Genomic DNA, 14795 nt, shown 5'->3' with positions numbered 1-14795 from the left:
CCGGTTGACAGGTGACGGCGCCTGCGCGCTGCGTTCCTCTGAGGGCGGTGGGCAGGCGCCATTTTGGCCCCAGAGGTGCTTCTGGGAAGTCGAGCGCCGACGCGCACGCTTGCCTGCCTCCCGGTTACGGCGTCTTCTGTCTGGGCTTCTAGGTCGAAGTGTTCGCGTTTGCAGCTGCTGTTCTACTCTCCTCACCCTCTAGACAGGCGGGAGCCTTTGAGCACCGGGCCGCGCCATCGGAGTCGCACCGCGGGGAAGGAGGTGACGGGGGCGGCGCGGCGCGCGGACACTCCCCGCCGAGAGCCCTCCTGGCATGGACTCAGAATATTACAGCGGCGACCAGTCAGGTGGGGCAAGGGCCTGGGCTCTGAGCAGGTTGGCGGGGCGGTTACTTGGCGGAGCTGGCCTCGCACCCCCTCTGGGGAGGGGAAGGGGGCCCCAGGGAAAGGCCCCTCCCGGACTGGGCCCGATCTAGACTGAATCGGAGCGCGAGAGCTCGCTGGCCGGCTGCGGGCCGCGAAGTTAGAACCTAGGGGAGGAGGATTCCAGAGGGGAAGCCGTCTTCTGAATCGGCGAAGGTTTTTGATAAAATTGGGAAGCCACTTTATTGTGTTAAGCGTTTAATACGTGCAAAGCCCTAGGGAAGGTCTCTCCTGTTACCGAATTTTTTTTCAGTTGAGAGTGTTTTTCGAGAATTCAAGGGAACTGTTCAGTGGTGGAGGTGGGAGCTAGGGTGCGGAATCTTACCTAGGCATTTTATTCCGAGTTAGGGCTAGTTTAGTCTCGTAACACTCGTTTCCTAGCCAAGAAAACGTAGGACCCTTGTTCGAATTGTATAATTATTTTAGTATAAGGTGTGTACCAGTGGCACTTATTGGTAATTTTTGTGCCTTTCCTTCCCCTTGAGATCTTTCCTCTTTCTCCTCACTGAAGTTTGGTCTCCTTTCTTACCTGTTTATTCAGTAAACACTTACTGGGCCCCATTCTGCTAACCCTGTGCTAGGCACCAGAAATACAAAGGTGAATTAAGACAGGACCTGGGGGCGGAGTGGGGGGGAGGGGGCGGCGGAGAAAACGTTAAATTTGCCTTCCCTTTGTGTCTTAGTCCAATTCAGTATCTATCAGAAGTGCTTTAAACGTTAATCTCTTTTCTGTTTTAAGTTCACTTCGATTCTTATATATATGACGGAATAGTTACGACTAAAAACACTTTTTTAAGTATGCACTGCTGTTTTGCTTAAAATACTTTCCTGGTGTTTTCACAGTAGTTTTTCAGTTCATTTGTGTTTTAAAATTATTTCTGAAATAAGCAGTTATGTATAATACATGTTTAAAGATTAAGTGCTAAAAGACATGAAAAATAGCAGTTCTTAACTTTCTTTTAATATATATTTATCTCCCTCTTCCTAATTTATGCTCTCTTGTTGCATCATTTTTAGGCATTCCGTGATGATTCCTTTTATGCTTGGATAGGACGTTAGCCTCTTAAAGCCCTCTTCTCCCCCATGCTCTCACTGTTGCAATATAATTGTTAAATTTCAAAATTATTTTTTTTTATTATGGCTGTATATTCTTTACTCTTTAGCTGAGTAGACTAACTCTTTAGTATGATAGTGATGCCACTCTTATGCAGCTTTTTAGTTTTCCTGTAGTTGATAGCTTTATTTAAAATTTTTTTTTATTTTTATTGAATTTCTAACCAAGTCTTCCCATATCCTCAAACAGCTCTAAATTCCTCTTAATACAATTTTACTTTATATTTTTAAAGTATTGGTTAAAGTGATGTAGAAATTCATTTTTACTGTTTCATAATAGTATAGTTTATGTTTTACTTTAAGGAGATTACACTACTTCTGAACAGGAGTTCCTTGTGCTTTTCGTTCATAAACAAATACTGTACGTCAAGTACCAGGCAGTGTTCTGGGCTCCAGGGATTCAGCAGTGAACCAAAATTCTTGTTCTTTTGGCACTTTAATTCAATTGAGGAAAGAACTACATTAAACAAAATAACTTGATAAGTCACATACTACATTAGAAGGCGGTAAGTAAGTGCTGTGGAGAAAATAGACTAAGTTTTTAAGAAAGTTGAAATAGTTGCAGAGCACACTAGATGTTGTTGATGTGGTCCTTAGTGATGTTTCTTAAGCTTCACACTTTATGGTGTATTTTTGCTGCCATATATGTCACAATACATGTTATGATTGTTGGTATTTATGTATTATACTGGTTTCTTGTTTACAATATTAGCATCATTAGTCATGCTTCATCAGTGGTAACCTTTGCTCTTACATTATCCTTGATTCATTGTGTTCATTTCAGCTGTAGATGTCCTCCATCTTACACCTTAAGTGGGTTTTTGTTTTATTTTTAAGCAGATGATGGTGGCGCTACCCCAGTACAGGATGAACGGGATTCAGGGTCAGACGTTGAGGATGATGTAAATGAGCAGCACTCTGGATCAGACACTGGAAGTGTAGAACGTCATTCAGAGGTATTGGCTAAACAACATCTTTGGGGAGGCTTTTCCCTTGCATTCTATGAGACCTGTTTTATTTAGGAGTTGTAGAGACCCTGTCACAGACAGGGTATAGGCTTCAAACACTGTGAGTAAAGGATTTTCAATTTATAGAGAACTGCTTTAAAAATAAACAGATAGGGATGGTCTGGTTACTTATGAAATTAAGGGAAATAAGTTCTAGTTTGATCCCATTTTAGATATTATGCAGTTTCTGACTACTTAATTGATTCAGAAAATGGGCCAGGCCTTTGATATTTGATTGCTTCCCCATTCTCAAAAGGATATCTTACTGGGGCAGTGAGCATTTGCAAACTGAAGATATACCCATTAAAATCAAAAGTTATGAAGGTTATCAACTGTCAAAAATTATAGTTCAGAATATGGCTTTCTGAACTGTTCCAATGTACATAATTAACAAAGTACATGTAATTTAGAAAGCTGTTTTTGCTTAATAATACAGAGTAGTATTGGATCTTGTGTACAGCATTTCAACATACATAACATTTTTAAAACTGTTTAATTTGCTTCCTTGGTTATATAGTGTCGATTGTACAGTGTTAACAAAATAAGATTGGGACACTTCAATAAGTCAGTATGAGTTTTTGGTAAACACAAACTGAAACATAGGAATGATAAAGACGGCCAGATTTTCTTGTAAGATTACTTGATATACCGTATATTTTGCTCAATTACACGTGCACAGGAAGTTGTCCAATTTTTAAGCAGTAGATACAGTTGTTAGAGATTATATTATTGACTCTATCCTTTGACGTTTCATAAGTATATTCATATATCAAAGCAAATATTTATTGATCTCCTGCTGTGTCAGGCTCTTTTGACTTATCAGTGACTAAATGAGGTCCTACCACCAATATCTTTACTTGGATTTATTTCACATTAGAGGGAGAAGGACATTAAAAATACACTTTTTTAAAAAAAATTGTATGGTTTCATAGAAAATGATAAATGCTGTGGATGGAGAAGGGAGAAAGTGGGAACGGAGTGAAGGATATCAGGATGAAGGGCAGATTTTGGTGTTAAGTAGGGAAATACAGTAGGCCTTATTAAGAAAGTGACATTTGTATCAAGGCATGAAGGAGGGTGAAGGAATAGCTACATGCTGTGTAGAGGAAGAACATTCCAGGCAAAGACCCTAAGGTGGGAGTGTGCTTGCTGTCTTTAAGGAACGCCTAGGACCTACTGTGGCTAGAGTGGAGTGAGTAAAGGACAGGTGTGATTAGAGAGCTAAATGGACTGGGAGAAAGTCTTATCTTTTAGTTATTTTGATGTCATGTGGATTTTTGTACACTCTTAAACATTCAGACTAAATTCTAATTAATCTAGTACTTGATAGGTAGAAATTACTTAATAGTGTAAACATTGCTATGGTATATTTAGTGGGTGTATGGTATATCTTAAGTTTCTACTTTGGAAAACAGCATCAGGAACTTGGCTCATGGCCTCATGATTCAGTTATAAACGTAACACAAGCTTTTACCTTTTAGCACCTTCAACTCCTTGTCTGTAATGAAATGGATTTAAATAAATAAAAACACTTGTTGAAATTAGGAAATTATAAAAAAAGTATAAAGAAAAAATTAAAATCACTGTACTCTTATCACAGAAATAACTTAACTTTTTGATATTTTCCTACATTTTTAGTCTTCTTGTATATAATGTATGTGTGCATTTTAAATTACTTGAAGTTTTTCTATGTATATTTTGTATCTATATAATTTCATCTCTTAGGATTATACCTTAAGTATTTCCCCATGTCATTAGAGATTCGCACTAAGCACAATTTTTAATGATTGCGTAATATTTCATAATATGGATGCACTGTTACTTATTTAACAGTTTCCTAATTTTTGACATTTGGACTGTTTAGCTATTATAAATGGAACTGCCATGAACATTTTTATACATAAACATTTGTCCTCATTTTTTGCTTGCTTAGAAATCTACCAAGAGAATTAACCAGAATAAAGAGGCTAAGATATTTTAAGGCTTTTCATAGATAGTCCTCTCCAGAAGGGTTATCCTAATTTGCTAAACTACTAGTAGTTTGAGAGTGCCAGTCATACCCTTTTTAAATGTTGAGTTTTGTTTTAATGCTCTTTTGCCTGTTTAAAATGGCTTCTGAGAAAAATTTTTGGATTTTTTTTTTAAAAGCTAACGCGATGTTAAGAGTACAGTTATATTAAATGGAGCAGTGCAGATTACAAGCCGCAAACCTAAAAGATGTGTATTAGTTTCCTATTGCTTCCTTAAGAACTTGACGCAGATTTACTGGCTGAAAACAACAAAGATTTGTCTTACAATTCTGAAGGTCAGAAGTCCAAATTGAATCTCACTGAGTTAAAATCAAAGTTTCTCCAGACTTGTGTTCCTTCTCTGGGGGAAAATCTGTTTGCTTGCCTTCTCCACCTCTGCAAGCCACTTGCATTTCGTGGCTGTGGTCCCTTTCTCCATCTTTGAAGCCAGCAGTATAGCATCTTTAAATCTCTTTTTCCAACCTCTGCTTCTGTCATCATATCTCGGTTTCTTCCTCTGGCCCTCCTGCCTCCCTCCTGTAAGGACCCTTGTAATTATATTGGGCCAACTCAGATAATTAAGGATAATCTCCCTACATCAAGATCCTTAATTATATCTGCACAGTCCTTTTTGCATGTTAAGTAACATTCACCCATTCCGAGGACACGGACATCTTTAGGGGACCCATAGTTTTGCCTACCATAAGTTGGTACTCATAACATGATTTTCCAAATAATGAGACTGAATAAAAAGTTTTTTCCATCTGCATTTTAGAGTTTAGGCTAGTTTTTCTTTTTAAAATTCATTTCACTCCACATGCATTTGTTTAGATCTCTAAGGAATACACACAGTGCAAACACACACACGCACACAGTCATTAAGATAGTGATCAATATAAGAAATACTGATAAAATTTTGGAGACCTGTAATTTTTAAACTACTTTTAACAAAGGCACTGTAGTTATTTAAAAATTACTTTTTCTTTAAGTAATCGTACCTGTCTATAAATTCTGACATGACAGAGCAAGCCTTAAGAAAATGAGTGTTTATTGTAAATACGAACACGATATGGAGGCTCTAAATCATTCTGTCTAGGAAGTTCTATCTTTTCTGTCATTGATGGGCTGGCCTGATGGCTATTTCTAATAGCATCTCTATTCTTGCACAGTTGGCCTCTATTTTTTTTTTTTAAGTTTTGCATAAAATCAGATATCGTGAAACTCAAAATTAATGCAAAAATATGAACAAAATATTAAAATCTTAAAGTTGAGATCAGTAAGAGTGCTGTGCTGGTCCATATTGCAGCCCGAGGCAAAAGGAAAAATCAGTAATACTTATCCTATTTTTTTAATTTTAATTTTGTTTTGGATATTTTTGCTTTGATCTTTGAAAATATTACCTGTCTCTTTTTTAATAGCTTTATTGAGATGAATTTACATACTCATACAGTTCATCCATTTAAAGTCTAATTCAGTGGTCTTTAGTATATTCACAGTAGTGCACCCATCACCATAGTCAATTGAGAATATTTATGTCAATTAAAAAGAAACCCTTTAGCTATTAGTTCCTTATTTACCCCTCCTCTTCCTACCCATCCCTCCATATTTTGGATATTTTATATGAATGGAATTATTTAATATATGGTTTTTTGTGACTGGCTTCTTTCACTTAATGTTTGCAAGGTTGGTCATGTAGCGTAGTATATCAGTACTTCATTGTTTTTATGGTAAATAATATTACGTTATGTGAATATACCACATTTTCTTTATCCATTTGTCAGTTGATGGACATTTAAGTTGTTTCTACCTTTTGGCTATTATCAGTAATGTTCCTATAAACATTTATGTAGAAGTTTTTGTGTGGACATAGGTTTTTATTTCTTTTGGGTATGTTCCTAGGAGTGGAATCACTATGTCTATGATAACTGCTTAATTGTTTGAGGAACTGCCAGACTTTTTCCACTGTGGCCGCACCATTTTACATTCCCACTAGCAATGTATGATGGTTCTGATTTCACCATATCCTTGCTAACTCTTGTTAATACCTGACTTTGATCATAGACATTTTAGTGGGTGTGAAGTGGTATCTCATTGTGGTTTGGATTTGCATTTGCCTGTTGAGCAGTGATGTTGAGTATCTTTCTATGTACTTACTGGCCATTTGTCTATTGGAGCAATGTCCATTCAGATCGTTCATTTTTTAATTGGCTTGTCTTTTTTATTTTTGAGTTGTAAGAGTTTTTTTTAAAATAGTCTGGATATAGGTCCCTTGTTAGTTCACTGATTTGCAAATACTTTCTCCCATTATGTGAGTTGTCTTTTCACTTTGTTGGTGTTTACAGCACTAAAGTTTTTAATTTTAATGAAGTCCAATTTATCCATTTTTTTCTTTTGTCACTTGCGCTTTTAGTGGCATATCTAACAATCCTTTGCCAAATCTAAAGTCATGAAGATTTACCCCTCTTTTATTTTAGGATTTTTACAGATTTAGCTCTTACATTTAACTCTTCAGTTCATTTTTGAGTTAATTTTTATGTATGCATTGAGATAAGTGCCCAGCTTAATTCTTTTGCATGTGGCTATCCAGTTGCTTAATTGGAAGGTCTTGGCACCCTGGTCAAAATTCAGTTGACCATAGGATGTATGGGTTTTATTTCTGGACTTTCAGTTCTGATCCATTCATATCTGTGTCTGTCCTTGTGCCAGTACCATAGTGCCTGAATACATTTTGATGTTAGGAAGTGTGAGTCCTTTTTTCCAAGATTGTGTTGTCTGTTCTGCGTCCCTTTCAGTTACATATACATTTCAGTTTGTCAGTTTCTGCAGAGAAGTTAGCTGGAATTCTGGTAGGGATTGCCCTGAATTTGTAGATTAGTTTGATGAGTGTTGTCATCTTTATAGCATAGGTCCATTGATCCATGAATATGGGTTGTCTTTTTATTTAGGTCTTTAATTTCTTTCAACAATGATTTTTAATTTTCAATGTACAAATGTTGCATTTCTTTGTTAAATTTAAAGTGTAATTTTTTTAATGCTTAGTAGAATTGCTTTATGAATTTTGTATTAAGATTGTACCCATTTTTCCTATTCTAATTTACTTCATTATGGCCTCAGAACATAGTTTATATTATTTCTGTCATTTATTGAGGTTTGTTTTATGGCCTAGCACATGGTCCATCCTGGAGAATGTTCCATATGCACTTGAGAAGAATGTGTATTCCGTCTGTGAATCTAATGTGTGTCTCCTGTAGTCAGTCTATAGTTGGGTCATTTTTTTTAATCCAATTTCTGTTTCCTGATTGGCTTATTTAGCCCATTCACGTGTAATGTTATTGATAGAATTGAGTGTAATTTTACTTTGTGTTTTCATATACCTCATGTTTTTTTGTCGTTCAGCTGTTCTTTATTGCTTTCTTTGTCATTAAGTGAATATTTTCTAATGTAACATTTAATTTTTTTTGAGGTCAAATTTCTTTTTATTATTACAGAGTAAGAATCTTTAGATAAATTAGGAAAATTCAACTTAGTTATTAAATCTTTGACTAGACAAATCAGGCCATAACCATTGTGCCTTTTGGGATACTCAGTCCTATTAGAGGTTCAGATCTTTTCCCAAAGGAAGGACATGGCACACATATGCAATGTTTTGTTTTGGTTTTTTTTTCAGCTTTACTGAGGTGTAATTAACAAATAAGGTTGTAAGATACTTAGATATTTAAAGTGTACATTATGATAATTTGATATACATCATCATGAAAGGACTCCTCCTTTCTGGTCAATATATTTATCATTTCACATATTTATCTTTTTGTGTGCATGTGTGAGAACATTTAAGTTCTGTTTTCTTAGCAAATTTCATTTATATAATATAGCCACCATGTTATACATTAGATCCTGGAACCTTATTCATCTTATAGCTGAAAGTTTGTACCCTTTTACCAGCCTCTCCTTAGTTCCCTCACACTCCAGTCCCTGACAACCAATTTTATATTCTGTTTCTCTGAATTTGACTTCTTTTTTAGATTCCACATATAAATGATACCATGCAGTGTTTCTCTTATTCTGTCTGGCTTATTCCACTTAGCATAAAGCCCTCAAAGTCCATCCATGTTTTTGCAATAGATACGGTTTTCTTCTTTCTCGTGAATGAATAATATTCCATTGTATATGTATACCACATCTTACCCAGTGGTCACCAACCTCTTTGGCACCAGGGACCAGTGCTCCTATGAAAATGCCTGATGATCTGAGATGAAGCTGAGTTGGCAATGCTAGCACTGGGAAGTGGCTACAAATACAGATGAAGCTCTGCTCCCTCTCCTGCTGCTCACCTCCCATACTGGTATGTGGCCTGGAGGTTGAAGACTCCTTTTATCTATTCATCTGTTGATGGACACTTATCTTGTTTTCCATATCTTGTCTATAGTGAATAGTGCTGCAGTAAACATGGGAGTACAGGTATCTCTTTAATATCCTGTTTTCATTTCCTTTGGATATTTAACCACAAACGGGATTGCTGGATCATATGGTAGTTCTATTTTGAATTTTTTGAGGAACTTCTATGCTGTTTCTTGTAGTGGCTGTACCAATTTACATTCCCACTGATAGTGTGCAAGGGTTCTCGTTTCTCCACATCTTCACTAACGCTTTTTATCTCTTGTCTTTTTGATGGCATTCATTCTTAACAGGTTTGAGGTGATCTTTTATTGTGATTTTGGATTGCATTTCTCTGATGGTTACTGATGTTGAGGACCTTTTCATGTACCTGTTGGCCATTTGTATGTCTTTGGGAAAATATCTACTCAGTTCCTATGCCCATTTTAAAAGTAGATTTTTTTTTTTATTGAGTTATGAGTTTTTTATGTATTTCTGTTATGAACCCCTTATCAGATATATTATTTGCAAATATTTTCTCTCATTCATTAGATTACCTTTTCATTTTATTGATGATTTTCTTTGTTGTGCAGAAGGTTTTTAGTTTGATATAGTCTCACTTGTTTATTTTTGCACTTGCCTTTGCTGTTGATTGTTTAATCCCCCCTCCCCAAATTGCCAAGATCAATATCAAGGAGCTTATCCATTATGTTCTAGGAGTTTTATAGTGTCAGGTCATAAATTAAAATTTTCAGTCCATTTTGAATTGATCTTTTTATATGGTATAAGATGAGGGGAGGTCCAGTTTCATTCTTTTATATGTAGCTCTCCATTTTTCCCAGCACCATTTATTGAAGAGCCTGTACTTTTCTCATTTTTTTATTCCTGTCTTCTGTGTCATAAATTAACCATATATGTGTGGACTTATTTCTGAGTTGTTTTGTTCCATTGATTTTTGTGTCTGTTTTTATGACAGTGTCATACTTTTTTGATTACTATAGCTTTGTAAAATCAGGAAGAGTGATGCCATTGGTTTTGTTTTTTCTCAAGATCACTTTGGCTATTCAGGGTCTTTTGTGGTTCCATGCAAATTTGGGGGTTGTTTGTTTTATTTCTGTGGAAAATGCCATTGGAATTTTGATAGGGATTGCACTACATCTGTAGATTGCCAGGTAATATGGACATGTTAACAATATTCTTCCAGTTCATGATCTTGGAATATCTTTCCGTTTACTTGTGTCTTCAGTTTCTTTCCTCAACATCTTAACAGTTTTCAGTGTACAGATCTTTCACCTTCTTGGTTAAATTTATTCCTAAGAAATATTCTTTTGGGTGCAATTGTAAATGGGATTTTTTTTTTTTTAATTTCTCTTTCTGATAGTTGTTAGTGTGTAGAAACACAACTAATTTTTGTGCATCGATTTTTGTATCCTGCAACTGTACTGAATTTGTTTATCCTAACAGTTGGTAGTCTAAAGTTTTCTATATGTAATATGGCATCTGAAAATGGTGACAGTTGTACTTTTTCCTTTCTGATTTGGAAGTCTTTTATTTCTTTTTCTTGCCTAATGGCTCTAACTAGGACTTCCAGTATGTTGAATAAAAGTAACGAGAATAAGAATTCTTTTCTTGTTCTTGGAAGAAAAGCTTTTACCTTTTCACCATGTAGTATTTTAGCTTTGGGCTGGTCAGATAGGGCCTTCATTTTGTTGAGTTTTTATAGTGAATGTATGTTGAATTTTCTCAAATGCTTTTTATGCATCTGTCAAGAGGACCATATGATTTTAATCTTTTATTTGATTAATGTGGTATATCACATTGATTTGTGGAGGTTGAACCATCCTTGCATCCCTGAGATAAAACCCTTTAGACAATGATGTATGATCCTTTTAATGTCCTGTTGAATTAGGTCTGCTAATATTTTGCTGAAGACTTTTGCATCTATATTCATCAGGGATATTGGCTTGTAATTTTTTTTTTCTTGACATGTCCTTGTATGGTTTTGATATTAGGGTAATGCTGGCCTCATAAAATGAGTTTGGATGTGTTCTTTCCTCTTCAGTTTTTTTGGAATAGTTTGACATGGATTGGTATTCTTCTTTAAATGTTTGGTAGAATTCGCCTAAGAAGCCATCTGTTTTCTTGTTGGGAAGTTTTTGATGACTGATTCAATCTCATTTCTAGTAATTAGTCTGTTCAGATTTTCTATTTCCTCATGATTCAGTCTTGGTAGGTTGTACGTTTCTAAGAATTTATTCATTTCTTTTTTTGTTGTCCTATTTGTTGGAATATGATTGTTCTTTTATGGTCCTTTGTTTCTGTGTGGTATCAGTTGTAATGGCTTCTCTTTCACTTATAATTTTATTTATTTGAGTCTTCTGTCTTTTTTTCTTGGTTTGTCTATTTAAGCTTTTCAGAAAACCGCACTTTTATTGATCTTTCCTATTGTCTTTTTAGTCTCTATTTCATTTATTACTTCTCTGATCTTCGTTATTTTCTTCCTTTTACTAACATTGGGCTTTGTTGTTTTTTTCTCTTGTTCATTGAGGTAGAAAGTTGGGTTGTTTGAGATCTTTCTTTTTTCTTGATGTGGGCATTTATTGCTATAAACCTCCCTGTTAGATCTGCTTTTGCTGCATCTGTTTTCTGGCATGTCATATTTACATTTTCATGTATCAGGATATATTTCAATATTTTCATTTCTTCTTTGACTCATTGGTTGTTTAGCAGCATGTTGTTTAATCTCCACATATTTCTTTAATTTTTCCAGTTTTCTTCTTGCAGTTGATACCTAGTTTCATGCCAATGTGGTCAGAAAAGATGCTTAGTATGATTTCAGTCTTCTTAATTAAGACTTGTTTTGTGACCTAACATATGATCTGTCCTAGAGAATGTTTCTTATATGCTTGAGAAGAATATATATTCTGCTGCTCTCGGCTGGAGTGTCCTGTAAATGTTAAGTTCATCTGGTCGAAAGTGTAGTTTTAAGTCCAATATCTCCTTTTGATTTGCTGTCTGGGTTGTCTATTAATTGTTGAAAGTGGAGTATCGAAGTCTCCTACTATTATTGTATTGCTGTCTTATTTCTTCCTTCAGGTCTTTTAATATTTGCTTTCTATATATAGGTGCCCCAGTGTTGGGTACATAAATATTTATAAATGTTAATTAGCACCTTGTTAGATTAATTCCTTTATCATTATATAATGATCTTCTTTGTCTCTCATTACAGTTTTTGTCTTAAAGTCTATTTTGTCTGATATAAATATAGCTTCTCTTTCTTTTGGTTTCCATTTGTATAGAATATCTTTTCCTATTCCTTCACTTTCAGTCTCTGTGTGTCCTTAATGCAGAAGTGAATCTCTAGTAGACAGCATAAAGATCTGATTTGTTTGTTTTTAGTATTCTGTTTTTTTATTAGTTTCAAGTATATGGGACATTAGTTAAAATATTTATATAGTTTATGAAACGATCCCCCCGATTACTCTATCTTCCTTCTGGCTTTACACATAGCCATTATATGACTTCTGACTGCCTTCCCTATGCCATGCTCCCTGTCCCTGTGACCATCAACTACTATCACTACTAATTTGTATTTTTTTTAACCCTTCACCCCTTTTTCCCAGCCCCTCAACTGCCCTCCCCTCTGGCCGTCACCATGTTCTCTGTATTTATGAGTCTGTTTTCAATTAGTTCTTTTTGTTCCTTGGTTTCTGAAATCATATGGTATTTATCTTTCTCTTACCTATTTCACTCAGCATAATAATCTACAAGTCCATCTATGTTATTGCAAATGGTAGGATTTCAAATTTTTTTATGGCTGCGTAATATTTCATGGTATATATGAACCATAACTTCTTTATCCAATCATCTGTTGATGGGCATTTAGGTTGCTTCATATCTTGGCTGTTGCGAATAGTGCTATAGTGACCATAGGGGTGCATAGATCTTTATGAATTATTGTTTTGGTTTTCTTTGGGTAAATACCCAGAAGTGCAAATACTGAGTCAAAAGGTAGATCCATTTTTAATTTTGGGGGGCACCTTCAGATGGTTTTCCATAGTGGCTGCACCAATTTGCAATCCCACCAACAATGTGTGAGGGTTCCCTTTTCTCCACATCCTTGCCAACACTGGTTTTTTTCACTTATTGATGATAGTCATTCTGACAGGTATGAGGTGATAGCTCATTGTGCTTTTAATTTGCATTTCTCTGATGATTACCTTGAGCGTCTTTTCATGTCTGTTGGCCATCTGTATTTTTTCTTTGGAGAAATATCTATTCAGTTCTTCTACCCATTTTTTAATTGGATTGTTTGTTTTTTTGTTGTTGAGTTGTATGAGTTCTTTATATGTTTTGGTTATTAACTCCTTGTCAAATGTATCATAAGCAAGAATATCTCCTCCCATTTAGTAGGCTGTCTTTTTTGTTGATAATTTACTTTGCTGTGCAAAAACTTTAGTTTGATGTAGTCCCATTTGTTTATTTTTTTGTTGTTTCCCTTGCCCGAGGAGATGCAGCAGAAAAGAAATTACCAGTCGCAATATCCATTTTGAGTCTGTTCTTGTATGTGGCGTAAGAAGATCGTCCATTTTTATTTTTTGCATGTATCCGTCTGATTGGATTTTTAAAATCCATTCAGCTACTCTGTGTCTTTTAGAGAATGTAATCCATTTACATTTATAATAATTATTTATAGGAATGCCTATAAATAACTTACTATTGCCATTTTGCTTATTTTCTGGCTATTTTGTAAGTCCTTTATTCCTTCTTGTTCTCTTCCTTTGTGATTTGGTTATTTTCTCTAGTGGTATGCTTAGATTCCTTTCTTTTTACTTTTTATGTGTCATCAGTTTTTGTTTTGTGGATTACTGTGAGGTTTATATGACATATCTTAAGCTGATAATGACGTCCAATGTATACTAAACCTCTACATTTCCAATGTATACTAAAGCCTCTATATTTTTATTTTACACCTCGCCACATTTTGTCCTTCATGTCACACTTTACGTCTTCCTATTGTGTATCTATTAATAATTGTAGTTGTAGTTATTTTTAATGCTTTTGTACATTTTAATTTCTTTAATATTTTTATTCTGCTTTTTGGGCTCTTTTTAGTGGTTGCTCAAAGGTTTATCACATACATCTTAACAGAATCAGCTTCAGATTTATAATAGCTTAATTAGAAATGCTACTCCTCTGTAGCTTTACTCTCTTTTCCCCTTTTTATAATATTATTGTTATACATACTGCATCTATTAATGTTACAAATACAACAGTATTTTATTATTTTACTTTATTATCTGAAGTCATTTCCTTAGTTTAATACAGGTTTACTACCACACACCTCCTTTGTAGTGCTATCAGAAAATATGTTATACATACAGTACATTTCTATATATTACAAGCCCAGCTCTGCAGTATATATATATTACTTGGTGCAACTGCTATTTAAACCGGTTAAAATAAGAAAGTGGAAAATATGCATTTATACTATCTCTTATAATTACTTAATAACCTTTACTGGTGCTCATTGTGTTTTGAATTACCATAAGAGGTCACTTGTTTTCAGCTTGTGCAGAACTTCCTTTATTTCTTGTAGTAGACAGATTCTCTCATGTTTTGATTATTCGGGAAAGTTTTATTTCTTTTTTATTTAATATTTGTTTTTAAAAGATAGTCTCTTTGGTCTACGGCCATACCACCCTGAACACACCTGATCTCATCTGAAAGATAGTCTCTTTGGAAAATGAATTCTTGATTGACAGATTTTTTTCTTTGACTACTTTGAATATGTTATCCCACTGCTTTCAGGCCCCCATTGTTCTGTAGCAGAATTTTCTCAACAATCTTATCCAGTCATATTCTTGCTC

The 14795-nt window shown here is 35.0% G+C and overlaps 1 protein-coding gene across 7 annotated transcripts in view; it reads left to right on the top strand.

The window, feature by feature from the left end:
- The first annotated feature begins 83 nt into the window (after positions 1-83).
- IWS1 (interacts with SUPT6H, CTD assembly factor 1) overlaps positions 84-14795 on the top strand; it is a 53031-nt gene continuing 38319 nt past the window's right edge. For 3 of the 7 annotated variants that reach the window (XR_005650362.1, XR_005650363.1, XM_039851257.1), the window contains exons 1-2: positions 86-347; positions 2373-2491. Coding sequence is in view for 5 of the 7 variants with exons in the window: in XM_039851257.1 (XP_039707191.1) it covers positions 314-347; positions 2373-2491 (153 nt within the window). In the remaining 2 variants the exon portion in view is untranslated. Of the gene's footprint in view, positions 348-2372; positions 2492-14795 lie in introns of all 7 variants that reach the window. The other 4 variants (XM_039851255.1, XM_039851253.1, XM_039851254.1 and 1 more) reach the window with 4 other exon arrangements.

This window comes from Pteropus medius, unplaced genomic scaffold, assembly GCF_902729225.1.
Source record: "Pteropus medius unplaced genomic scaffold, Ma_sr-lr_union100, whole genome shotgun sequence".
NCBI lineage: Eukaryota > Metazoa > Chordata > Mammalia > Chiroptera > Pteropodidae > Pteropus > Pteropus medius.
The sequence above is the reverse complement of the archived record's forward strand: the minus strand, read 5'-3'. Positions and strand labels throughout refer to the sequence as shown.